Source organism: Apaloderma vittatum, unplaced genomic scaffold (genome assembly GCF_000703405.1).
Source record: "Apaloderma vittatum isolate BGI_N311 unplaced genomic scaffold, ASM70340v1 scaffold22458, whole genome shotgun sequence".
Lineage (NCBI taxonomy): Eukaryota > Metazoa > Chordata > Aves > Trogoniformes > Trogonidae > Apaloderma > Apaloderma vittatum.
In genome coordinates, this window is record NW_009732696.1 from 1 (window position 1) to 13,936 (window position 13,936).

Consider the following 13,936-nt stretch of genomic DNA (forward strand, 5'->3'; position numbering starts at 1 on the left):
GAATGATAACAGCGGCCAGAGCAGCGAACGCCCGTCCCGGAGTGTTCCCCAGGCGCCCAAGAGACGAGGAAAAACTGGCCCGGGCCGCCTGCTGGGCCCTAATAACGGGCAGTGTCGGTTCGCTCGCTCCGGGAAGTGTTATGGCGAGGTCCAGAGCGGGTTTTCTGGCTTAATAAAATCTCAAAGTGTGCGGCATAGCTAAAGCTAAATGCAGGAATCATTCCTAAAAGTGCCAAGAGTCATGTTTCTGGTGATTCTTTTGCAGATTATGAAACCGCTGTTGCATGTTTTCTCAAGGTCGGGGGCGGAAGCGAGCCTTCGCAAGAATTTTTTGCGAGTCCCCTATGAAGCTCCTGATTCTGAGGCTGTGCTTCTGCAATGAAGAGAAGGAGACGGCTCGCTGCAAATCTAAACGAAAAGGTTCGTCTCGGCCACGAGAAGGATACTTCAGAACAGATTCTGGTAGTAGACTGTGCTCAAGAAGTTGTCTCAAAGTCTGCAGAAATAGCTTCTGCAGATCAGCTTGAATCTTCCCGGGAACTTTCACCGTCATCAGAACAGAGAAAGCTCCTAAGCTCGTTGCAGTATAACAAAAATCTCCTTAAATACTTAAACGACGATAGACAGAAGCATCCATCATTTTGCGATTTACTCATAATTGTAGAAGGAAAAGAATTCAGTGCTCACAAAGTTGTAGTGGCTGTTGGGAGTAGTTATTTCCATGCCTGTTTGAGCAAGAATCCAAGTACCGATGTCGTCACATTAGATCATGTAACTCATTCTGTCTTTCAGCATTTGCTTGAGTTTCTCTACACCTCTGAGTTTTTTGTATACAAAAATGAAATTCCGTTAGTGCTGGAGGCAGCAAAATTTTTAGATATCATAGATGCAGTGAAGTTACTAAATAATGAAAGCGTTTCTAACGTACAGACTGATGTGGTAACTCGTGCACCTACACCAGTAGAAACACTCAGTGAACTGACAGGTAAACTATTAAGTAGTCATCAGTGCACTTTTTGTGGTCGAAGCTTCTGTTACAAGAAGTCCTTAGAAAATCACTTGGCTAAAGCCCACAGATCCCTTCCACTGGAAAGAAAGCATGGGTTAAAAATGGTTGAGAAGGCCAGCTTTTCCACTAGGCGTTCTACAAGAAACCGTAAGTGTCCGGCTAAATTTGACAACAGTGACAACGAAAGCGGTGATGCCTCTGACAGCAACTTGGAAAAAGTCAGTTCTGACAAGGAGGCGTCTGACAGAAGCGACTTTGAAGACAGCGACAGTGAATGCAATGCTGATGAAGAGGGCCAGGAAGAGGAGATGTCAGGTGAAGATTCGGAGTCTGAAGAACAAAGTGAAAAAGAGCAGAATGATACTGAGGAGGGTTCTGAGGCAGTTGGTTTGGTGGGAAATATTCCCGAAGGCTTAGCTCCAGTCATCCAAAACAGTAGCAAAAAACTACTGCAGTGTCCCAAGTGTGACAAAAAATTTGATCGAATAGGTAAGAAAAAGTTAGCTTGATCTCTTTCCTTTTTACCATACGGTGGTGCTATTTGTACAGGAAATAAACTGAACTTTTTCTCTGTCTGAGAGACTGATGATCAGAATTTCTGGATGATCACACTGATGCAGTGTGCTGCTAATTTCTCAAAGGGCTTTAAGTTGTTATGTCTGTGGTGCTAAAGAGTTTTCAATAAATGAACTGAGTGCATTATTTGAAAAGTCTGCAAATACTAAATTTATTTCACTGCTCTGAATTCTGGTTGTTAGCGTGGTTTGTAAAAGCAGCCTTGAAAAAGGAGGGAAATAAACCAAGATATTAAACAATAAATTGTATGGAGTCTGAGACCTACACCGTACTTTCTGCCAAATTAATTTTAAGTAACAAAGCTGTGATTATTGCTGTAGTAAAACAGCACCGTTGTCAAACAGCCTGAAATTCTTCTCTTCTATATGGTGTGTAAGATGCTTAGGACCTAGTCACTCTTGACTTCTAGCTTGCTTTTTCTGACCTGCAGTTTGCACCAAAGTAATACTTTGTCAGCTTAATTTTTTCTGTTACGACTGTCTATGTTACAGTCAAATCTAGGTGTATGGTGACTTGGAATATCAGAAGAGTAACAACTCCAGTGCCTTCCTGTCTTCCTTTCCCACATTCAAATTAAATTACTGCTCTACTCCAGAATTTTTGTGTTCTTTCATGTGGAAATAAATCCGGAATTATGGTCACATAAGGTGTTGAATTCCTTTTAGTCATGGGAAAGCAACATGGCGTTAGGTGTTTTTTGGTGTTCTTATAATAGATGCATTGTACCTCTTGTAATTTTGAAATTTTAGGAGTTTATGAAAATGGGGTGGAGCTGGAGTGTGAGTTAATTCCTACTCGGGCACAGTGTGTTTACCTTGCTGAGGTGAAATGAATTTTCCAAGGTGACAAATTACATAATAGAAGCTATTTAACATTAAAAATGTGGGACTTGGCTCTACTTGTAATGCTGTATCTTAAAGTAATGTAGGAAGTTTTCTGGATTTGAGACCTTTGTTATTAGTATTAAAAGGTGCAGAAATAAATGGCTTCTATTTGGTGTTGTAATGGTATATTTTAGGTTTTGCACACGTTGGAATTGCCTTTTTGGACTTTTGTAACTTTGAATTCTACTTTTGTGCTCAAAAAATATGTGAGAAATAGCACTAAAACAAGTGATACATAAAAGTATTTCTTTATAAGCTTGTGTTACTGTAGACAAGTGACTTGTGTTTTAAATTTATAAGCTATGGGGTTTTTTCTCTGTCTAACTCCCAGAAGTACGATGTATACTCTTCAGAGAGAAAAAAAAAAAGCTCTCTAGTAGAAATCAGGGAGCCTGCTATTGACTTGAGATAGGTAGATCCTTGGTGTAGGATGGAATTCTGTCCTGAGAAAAAACCTGGCAGACAGAAGAGGAAGTACAAAACAGTGTGAACGAAATAACACAGCAGTATTTTTGCTTACGGTAATGTCTTGGATCCCAAATGGATCGTTTGCAAGGGTCTGTGGTGTTCATTTGGTGTTTGGTTACTTGAAAGTACCTTAAAAACACCAGTTGTTTGCAAGGCTGTTGCGTGTTCCGGAAAGGTACTTCTCTGTCAGTGTAATGAAAGAGTAGCAGCATAACTTTGAGTACTTAAGAACAGAGTATGGCTGTAGGGTTGAACAAGAGGGACTCCTAGCTCTTGTGCAGATTTAACAGTATACAGAGCCCTTTTATTTTTATGTCTGTCATAAGAATAGTTAAAATGGAAGCACATGGAGGAACCTTGGAAGAACACGCCCGTGACCACTGTGCAGTTTTCAGTGGTGTAAACCAGTAGAAATCTTGAGAGGTGTGTGGAAGGTACTGAGATTTGGATCACATTTGAGAAAGATTCGAGAACAAAACTCACGTATGTATATTGTAGGTGATACCTGCTACACTTTATACTAATAGATTTTTGTTGTTCTGCAGGCAAATATGAGAGCCATACACGTGTACACACCGGTGAGAAGCCTTTTGAGTGTGATATATGTCATCAGCGCTATTCAACAAAGTCCAACCTGACAGTGCACAGAAAGAAACACTCCAGTGATACCGACTTTCATAAAAAGGAGCACAAATGTCCCTACTGCAATAAGCTGCATGCCAGCAAAAAGACTTTAGTGAAGCACGTAAAGAGGCAAGTACGAGCAAATTTGTGTGCATTTCTGAGAAAATAATTTTCCAATTCAGTAGCAAAGATAAATAGATGTATGCACACAGCATGTTCTGCATTATTTCTGTAACTGCTTTTTCAAATAAGTATCTTTTCAAAGGACATGAAGATTAGTGGTATTAACTAACCTGCCATAAGGAATGCACAGGGACTCACTAAATAGCAATAGTAGTTCTGCAGGAGTTCTGCCACAGGTTTTTACTATAAATTTTAGAAATCTCAGATTAGCTATTACAGTCGGAACACAACAGTCTTAATTAGCACCTTTTAATTTGAAGGAAGAATGAAATATCTTCTTTGGGTTTAGGTGTTAATGGTAGAAATCATTTCCATGCAGATGCTTTTAGGTGAATAATTTGTTATTACAGATCTAATTATAAGTTGTTATTTTTTTACATACCTTTTTTTTTTCCCCCCTCTCTTTGTAAATATCCATAAAACTTTATAATTGAAACAGCCCTCTGCCTTACCAATTGTTATATGAGATTCTACAGGAGTCTGTAGTCAACACTGCTTTCCAGTTACTTGTGCCTTTAGAATTTTTTTATTATCAGCATTGTTTTCTGCTGGTTTGGTGATCAACTTTCATGACATATAAAGTTTAGAAATAGATATTTAGCATATGGGTGATCTTCATCTTAGAAGGTGATAACTCAGCTTCTGTCCTTCTCCTAGGTTTCATCCTGAGAATGTACAAGAATTTCTTTCTATCAAGAAGACAAAGAGTGAAGGCTGGAAATGTGATGTAAGTAATACTTCAGTACTTTCGTTCTTTTTCTTATAGATACTATGTTTTGTGACTTGAATACTTAAGTGAAAATACGACGTGTGTCTGTGAAATCTCATTCACCTTTGCAAATGTAATGGTATAAATTTCCTCTTTATGTACTGATTTAAAGACTGAACTTTATCTGCATGTACAGCTCATGACTGGGTGGATCATACCAAATTGAATTCTATAATAGTTGAAGGCAGTATTCTTTAATGTGATCAATTACCGTTATTAAAACACATCCATTTGCAGATGATTAGACTTGACTGTTCTGAATACTTTAAAACCAGATTATTTGCTCTCCTATTGATTAAGCACATCAGTGACCATAAAGTATACTTCTTGGAAGGTGCTCTCAGTAATGAGGAAACCGTATGTTAAACATGAAACACACATCAAGAGTTGTAAATTTGTATTAAATTTATCTCTAGTTGTAAAATAATAGAATCCTGTAGACTACATCTACTGTATGTGTGAAACTGTATCTGTTGTAAAAAGGAGTTCATAGAAGTTGCATTCTCTGTCTTCTGCCAAATAATGTTTTAAGCTTTCAAATACGGGGGTTTGACTTTTGTTCAGGTATTTTTGGGTTTGTTTTTCTTTAAGGGAATCAGTTTATTTTGTTTTTTTTCAGGGCAGCTGTTTTGTTTCTGCAAACTGCTGTATGCCTCTGTGTGTCTGTAATATTATATGCCCTAACATAATTACTAATCTTGCTTTGTTTGTGAACTTTCACTTATAAATGTTTAATAGGAGGTTGGGAGATACCAACTGTAAGAGTTTGTAGTGTTCATTCTGCCGGCAGTGGTATCACGGTAGGAGCTATTGCGTGGTTGGCCAAAGGGTGTTAATCTTCTGGATGAAAAGATATTGTGTGAATGGATTACCAATTCTGTTTGTTACTAGATAAGAAACGTTTTAAGAGTGCGAATCAATCCTGCAGTGTTGCGCTCTTACCAGATGAATGAGGTTGGTTTGTTTTTTTTGTTGACCCTACTTAAATCCTTGAGAAATATGAGCAAATTCAAAGAAACAGTGGAGTATTAATAGTAAGAAAGGCAAGAAGGATGTTATACTTTTTACAAGTCTGGGATTTTCTTGCACTTATATTTAACATTAATGATTTTTTAAAAAACAAATAAAGCTGTTGCTTCTGATTTCATGAAAGAAAACTGTTTTTCAGGTGTGCTGTGAGAAACTGATTGCATGATTTAATGTATAGGAGCTTGGTCGTATTAACTGCAGCTATTATAAACAATGGCAACAGTTTCACAGTGAAATCAGTGAGCACCATGTTGATGTTAAATTGTAGTACCTATTTTAATGCCTAAATTTGAGCTGTGGCTTCAATTCTGTAACTGAACTGCATGTTTTAATGACTAACAATCCAATCCTTGTACATTTAAGTTTTGATATGTCTGAAAATAATATGAAAAAGCTCACATAGTTTTAATATTGTGGAAGTTCTGTATCTCTAAATTATATTTTGAGTTATATTTCTTCGTTGGTATTGGCATTTTCTCTTTAATACATGCTGTCAGGGAATTGCCTGGAGGAAATAAAGGAACTCTAGTTCTACAGTAGTTTATATATTACAACAGATTTTACCACAGTCCAAACTAACTGTTTCAGCATCCAAAAACGAGCCAAAGCTATTTGCTTTCTTTCTCGTTGGCTTATTTTCTGCTGAGTTACTGTGTTGCAAAACTTTAGGACAAAAAGTCTGGTAAGTGCTGGAGTCAGTAGAAGGAAGTGGAGGCGTAAGGTGTAACTGTTTGCTGGAGTTGCCAGTGGCCTGATTTAGGCTTCTGCGGCTTGGCAGCTGAATATATATAGTTAATTCCACTAGGGTCTATGTGGAACACAGTTTTATTATTATTTTTTGGTGTTGACTGCAAGGCTTTACAAGTTGGGATAGAGTATGCTTCTGAAGAATACATGTTTAATCTTACTTTGCTGCAGAGAATAGATAAACTGTTAGCGTTTATGAATAGGAAAAATATGTGGTTATAACTGATGCATCTTTGACCAGTGTGTTATTGTTTTAGATTTGTAAGAAATCTTTCACTCGAAGACCTCATTTAGAAGAGCATATGATCCTTCACTCTCAGGATAAACCCTTTAAGTGTACCTACTGTGAAGAGCACTTTAAATCCCGATTTGCAAGACTGAAACATCAAGAAAAATTCCATCTCGGTATAGAAACCTCCTCCTGACATGTAAACAATAGATTTAAAGTAAAACCTTCCTCCATCATTGTATGTCCTGATCAGTCTGGTTTTCACCCCGCCTCCTTTTCCAGTTCTCTCTTTTTCAGTTTTGTGGTGGGGAGTGGGATTTTTTTTTTTGGGGGGGGGAGTGTTGGTTGGCTTTGTACTTTTCTGTTGAGCTGTCTTTTGGCGGCATTGTATTGTACTTACGTAAATGCAAAATTTGAGATGCGAAGAAGAATTAAGCTTTGTTTTGTTTTAAAACATTTTAGCGTGAAATTGATTGTCAACTACGGAGTTAGATTATTCCTGAAGTTTTTCAAAGATCTTTTTCTTTCCTCCTGCAGTATTCCAAGGACTTTTTTATTACTACTAATTATTTCTGCTGGGTAGGAACTAGATTGGTGATAGTCATGGGAATTCGTGTTTTTGAACACTTTAAGTGGGCTTAATTACTTTTTGACTAATCATTCTAAATGTTTGAATTATAATCGGGAAACTTGCTAAAATACCAGGTATTAGAAATAACTTAGCAGAAAGTGCACAAAGTCTGATTGAAGTATGCTGATTGCACTAAACATTAATCATTTTGTTAGACCAAGTTTCGCTTTGTAAATTGATCAGCGTTTTCACAAGCCACCAATCCGTGAATCTTGTTTGCTTTAACTGGCCATTAATAACACTGTATGTGTCTGTCTCCTTGTAGGGCCTTTTCCTTGTGATATTTGTGGCCGCCAGTTTAACGATACGGGAAATCTGAAACGCCATATAGAATGTACTCATGGAGGAAAGAGAAAATGGACGTGCTTCATCTGTGGAAAATCTGTTAGGGAACGGTAAGGAGTTGCATGACTGCTTGAACTTCAGCAGAACAGAAATATTTAGCGTGCTTTGTTTGATTCTGAATATGTTTTATAGCTGAGTTTTTAACATAAATGACAGCATTTCAGAGGGCTAGCATGTTAAAAGGTAGCGTTAGAGCCCCAGCTAGCATGTGATTTTCTGATGACCTCTAAAATTAAGGGTGACAACTGTAGGTAATTAGTTATGAGGCAGAACTAGATTAAGAAAGTCTCACCTCAAATGCATTTATTTGGAAAAAGTTTTCTGTCATAGATATTTTGGTAAATATACTGATAAGAACAGGAAGATCAGGAACATTGGTTATAAGAAGAAACTGGACTTCTACAAATACGGTTTCACAGAAGGTGGAGTAATGCTCTACAACCTTTGCTGCTGCTTGTCTAAATGGAAGAAAAAACGTCAATTTAGCACTTTGAAAAGTGGAAGCTCTAAAAGTTGAACCATAAATTCTAGCATATAGAAGAAGAGCACAGAAAAGCTGTAGAAAAGGATTTTCCCCCCGCATTTCGATTCTATGCATATGAGGGGAAAAAAAAATGTGAATTTTGAATGGTTTTTAACATGGCCTCAGTGAAGGTGTCTTCCATAGCTCTATAAAGGAGATCTTGGAGTTTTTCAAATGGTGATTTATGTTTAGGCTCTGAAACAGTAAGCCTTCTTTTTTTTCATTTTGACAGAATACAGCTTCATCTCAATAACTAAGCTTCTAGTTATGTTCTGTTTGAAGAATGTGGAAAGATCTGAGTTTTTCTTGATTGTCAGTTTTTTCCCAATGACTGGCAAAGATCCCTGCAAGTATGCTAAAAGGATAATTTGTCCCTAATGGATTTTGGTGGTGGTGTGTATTTTGTAGGAGTTTGGTCAACAGAGTATGCATGTGTTAAAAAAAAATCTACTAATGCGTAATGAAATGGCAAACAAACAAGCTATAAAGCACAGATAGTCTTTCAGTTCTGTGAAGTTCACTTTGAACTGCAAGAATGATTTCTGTTTACAAAATGTTTAAACATGTGTTGTGGTTTAACCTGGCTGACTGCTAAACACCACACAGCAGCCTGCTCACTCCCCCGCCTCCCACCGGTGGGATGGGGGAGAGAACTTGGGGGAAAAAAAAAAAAAAGACTTCCATGCTGAGATAAAGACAGTTTAATAGAACAAAAAGGAAGGGAAAATAATAACAATAATGAAAATCAATTAGCCCATGATAGGGAGGTTGGATTAAATGATCTCTAAGGTCCCTTCCAGCCTAGGCCATTCTAGGATTCTGTGAATGTATGGAACAAGTGATGCCCAGTGCAGTTGCTCACCACCTGCAGCCAATGCCCAGCCAGTTTGTGAGCCACAGCCCCCAGCCACCTTTCCTGCCAGTTTATATCCTGGGCATGATGCCAGATGGTATGGAATACCCCCTTGGCCAGTTTGAGGTGGCTGTCCCAGCTGTGTCCCCTGCCAGCTTCTTGTGCCCGCCCCTCAGCCTCCTCACTGGTGAGCAGGTGTGAGAAGCTGAAAAATTCTTGATTTAGTATCAACACTGCTTAGTAACACCTATAACATGAGCGTGTTATCAACATTGTTCTCGTCCTAAATCCAAAGCACCGAACTAGCAACTAGGAAGAAAATTAACTCAATCTCAGCTGAAACCAGGACAACACTTGGATGTTTCATTCATGTTATGTAAGACAGTTGAATATTTAAATGTTTCTCTGGTCAGAAAGATAAATTTTTGGTGTAAAACATAAAAGCTATCTTTGCAATATCATAAATATTGCAAGGAGATCAAAGAATTTTATCTTTCGTTTAGTTCACACACTTAGAAGCTGTGTGTACAGTAAACCTCAGTGTCTGATTCCTTTGCTTGAGGGGAATTTTTACCTGCATGCACTTTTTTACATTGGAAAGGAGATAGTGAAAGTAGACTTATATATATATATGTATGTGTGTATAAATATATATATCTTTATATAATCAGTTTGCTGAGTTAAATTAAATTGACATCCGTAATCTAAATTTCCTTCAAGTCCAACTTTAAAGCTCTGGCTTAGATATGCTTAAAGTACCAGTGAAATTATTACATAGAAAATATTGTCAAAACTGATGTTTTCTTGAATGTGTGTTGTCCAGATCTATGTTGGGACAGTGTTTTGTTTCTTTGTATTGTTTCTAGAGCCAGCTGGTTCAGTAAATAGCAGGTTGCCGTACTGCCTTAGAACGTATGTATATGGGTGTGTATCTGAGTGAAGTGATGCAGTTACTTGGATATATTGTGATCCAGCAGAGTTAAAGAAATTGAGAAAATGATAGTCTGTTTCACTTGAAAGTGACAGAGAGATTGCTTAAAATTATTTTTTTCTGCCTTTGTTAAACAGAACAACTTTGAAAGAACATTTGAGAATTCACAGCGGAGAGAAGCCTCATCTTTGCAGTATTTGTGGGCAAAGTTTTCGCCATGGAAGCTCTTACAGGTATAGATTTTTAATAAATAAACTGCTGAACTGTATCTCTTATTGGGGGATAAATACGCATTCATGTTATCAGCGTAATTCTTCATACTGTGTGTGTTTTGATTTATTCCAACTTTTAGAGCATTAGTAAAATGTGCTTAAATATTGTAAATGTATTAATAATCTGTGAGAAGTAATTTAATTTTTAGTACATTAGTTGTTCAAACACAAACAGAATACCATGCAAATCTTGTTTCAAAGGTGATTCTTGCACGTTAAAACTTTTGCATCTTTGTTTTTCAAAGAGAAAATAACTGGAGAAATAAAATATCCTGCTAAGTTAACGTCAGATATGCAAGTTTAGCTCTGTTCTCTCTTGCTGTCTAAGAGGAGTTTAAGCATACCTCAGCTGAAAATAATTTCCTAGTATTCGTGTGAAGCATTAAAGACTGTGTTTTCTACTATTTTGCACTGAATTAGCAGTACAGATTATGTTAACAGAATTGTATTTCATGGTTATAATTATGACTATAAATATGCAGACTTCATCTAAGAGTCCACCATGATGACAAGAGATATGAATGTGAAGAATGTGGGAAAACATTTATTCGGCATGACCATCTGACAAAACACAAAAAAATACATTCAGGTAGGCTTTTTCACTGGAAATTGGCTTTGAAGTTACTATTTTGAAATAAGATCAAATAAAATAATTATGGAATTTTTTCCAGTACGTGCGATGTTTTAGGCTTGCTCAAAGTTCCTCTCACTATTTTTAAGGTAGAGTTAATCTTAGTTTTCAAGATTTAAAAGCCAAGTGTTTCCTCCATGTTAACATAGAAAGCTGAGGGACAGTCAAAAACATGTAACAGTGAATTTTTTTAAAAATAATAATTAAAAAAAAGCAAAAAAGTGAAAAAGGAGGATTTTTTTTAATGAGTTCAGATTTCTTTTTTTTAATAGCAATGGTGTGAAACATTATTACTATAACACAGAAGAAGCTGTCACAGTCTCTGACAAAGTTTGTACACTGATCACTTTAATGCAACATCATCAAAGAGGTGTTTCTAAAGCCTCTTACAGGGAAGAGGGAAGGAAGGAAGGTGGTGGGAGGCAGCCCTGAGAACAGCCAGATGGGGGAGAAAAAAACTTGAATCTGTTGCACTGAGAGCAGAAAGGTTATCACATATATAAGAAAAGGAAAGATTCGCTAAGGACTTTTCCTTTTTCAGAACAGGATCCAGAGGGAATGTGACCACCTAGGAAGCAAAATACTTTCCAGGCAGCATGAAAATATGGAAGTGATCAGAGTCTAAACTTCACGAGCCTTTATTTTGAAAAACAGCTTCTTTTTCTGGTGTTTGAAATCATGTCTGCTATAAAATAAAGAAATCTTTGAAAACTCAAGTACACACACACAAAAAATCCTCTTTTCTACTCTATTTGCTTTTCCCCCCTCTAGAAAGTTACATTCTTTGACTGTCCACACTCCTTCTACTTACATGAGAAGAAATATTCTGCCACTTTGTGGAAGATCTCAAGATGACTAAAAAGAATCAAGATACTTTTAAACAGCAGCATAAAAGAAAAAGGTAACTATGTAAATTAGGATAATTAAAAAGATAAATTCTTTGATGTAATTTTAAGTTCTAAAAATTAGTAGCTGAAAATAATTGGTATGTTGAAATAAGCTTCTCTTTTTAAGTCCCTGAATTATTGAAGATACCACATTTTGGGTCATAATGTGAAGAGTAGATTGCTAGTCATTCACTTGTACCTTTCACGCAGCGGCTGTTTGGGGAAGTGTCTCTTAACTCATGAAATTGAATTTCTTTGTAGAAATGACAAATGCTGGCTAATAGTTTTATATAACACATGGTAAAAATCCTTACTCTGATAGCACCAACCTACTTCCTGAATTTTATTCTTTCATAACAGAGAATCCTTCTCCGAGTAAAGTATGGAAGAGCTTGATTGGCTGAACTTTGTGAACATGGATCTGCTGTATGTTTTACAATTACAGCTCTTAGACACTTCATAAAGTTGCAGAAGATTTAATCAAAATTTATCGAATTTTGCCCTTGTAGGTGAAAAAGCACACCAGTGTGAGGAATGTGGCAAATGTTTTGGCCGTAGAGATCACCTTACTGTTCACTATAAAAGTGTTCATCTAGGAGAAAAAGTTTGGCAGAAGTAAGTGTGGGATTTTTACAGCTGTGTAAATACTTCTGTACTGTAACTGATTTTATTAGGATTTGCATGTTTATGCAGAGTTCTAGTAGTCTGTTTGTCATGCTCGTTACCTTAGTCTTGATAGAGATATCATTATTGTAATTAAGTGGATGACAGAAAATTGCCTTCACATTTTAAGCAAGATGTTCTCTTTGTGGCATAAAAAAATAAAACCACAAAAAGGATCAAATTTTAAACTGTCAATTGGCTGTCTCAATGTTGTTCTAAATTGATGGTTTCCTCTAATATTGTCACTGCAGTCTATTTAAGACTGAATTATTAAGTAACTTTTGAGCACTGCGAGAACTGTCCCACACTTAAACATTTTAGAAGCTGGTAGCAGATTAGTGGCTCTGAAAGTAGGTGAAACCTTTGAAATCAGTGTTATGTCACTGAAAATACAGTAAAAATTCTTTTAAATTCTCAAACTCAAAAACTTTTTTGGAAACTTTAATATTCAGCTATTTTGCAGTTAAGAATTTCAGAAAGGACTGTGCACATAGCTTTATTGTTAGCTGTTTAAAAAAAAACCAAACCTAACATGAAATGTCTTTTCTTCTTTATATATAGATATAAAGCAACATTTCACCAGTGTGAAGTCTGTAAGAAAGTTTTTAAAGGGAAATCAAGTTTGGAAACGCATTTTAGGACACATTCAGGTAAAAGTAAAGCCCAACCTAACTGCAAAACGTGTAGGAATGTATTTTTAGGCGTGAGCACTGATGGAACTACTTAATTTATTGTGGACGATTATGGACCATTCAGGTCAAGAGTAGCAGGATACAGCAAGACTTTTTATTCTCATATATTCTCATTCCTGAATACTACCTTCTGAATGTATCAGTTGAAATATTGATAATCCTCAACTCTCTACACTCTCTGCTATGCTCTCTATACCTCTTCCTTCAGTTTAGGGGTGTATGTTCTTGGCAAATTTAACCAGACCTTCTAATAATTTTTTGTGGTCTAATGAATACTACATTTCAGCTGATAATCTAAACAAGGATTTGAAATCCCTTTGGAAAGGTTTTTGCCCTTATCTGTTTGACATTGTTTTTCCTGCCTTATATTTAGGAAAATCGATGTCCTTTAGAATGTATAGAAGTACAAACTGAGCTCATTTAATAGCAGTATACTAACAGTTTAAAGACTGTTCTCATTTAGTTGTTTTATATTCTGATTATCTTTGCGTGTACCTGACAGAAATCTCAAGTATTGAGAAAACTGCATGTAAGGAGGGTAATTTAATATAATTTCTAGGCAAACTTTGCATGGCAGCCTTGATTCCAAAACTGATGCTAAGCATACACTTTTTGTTTTCAGTAAAACTGTTTTATATGAGATCTCTATGCCATAATCCATGTATGTATTTGCGTATTTGTGTGATCGTAGAATCATTATCGTGGGAAAAGACCTCTAAGATCATCAAGTCCAACTGCCAACCCAACCCTACCATGACCGCTAAACAATGTCTAGACATTTTTTGGTGTTACTCAGCATAACTAATTCTTCCTTCTCGGTCATTACAGGTGAGAAGCCCTACAAATGTCAAATCTGTAATCAGTCGTTTAGAATTAAGAAGACGTTAACAAAACACATGGTTATTCATTCAGATGCTCGGCCTTTTAATTGCCAACACTGCAATGCAACGTTTAAACGAAAAGACAAGCTGAAATATCATATTGATCACG

At 36.6% G+C, this 13,936-nt stretch overlaps 1 protein-coding gene across 1 annotated transcript; it reads left to right on the top strand.

Moving 5' to 3' along the window:
- Positions 1-310: 310 nt before the first annotated feature.
- ZBTB41 (zinc finger and BTB domain containing 41) lies at positions 311-13,933 on the top strand (the record flags this gene model as incomplete). The annotated part of the gene is made up of 10 exons (XM_009875626.1): positions 311-1,498; positions 3,483-3,690; positions 4,402-4,471; positions 6,547-6,694; positions 7,415-7,544; positions 9,939-10,034; positions 10,556-10,662; positions 12,101-12,206; positions 12,816-12,904; positions 13,775-13,933. Coding segments are annotated over exons 1-10 (2,233 nt in total), but the record flags the coding sequence as incomplete, so codon positions are not given.
- Positions 13,934-13,936: the final 3 nt, after the last annotated feature.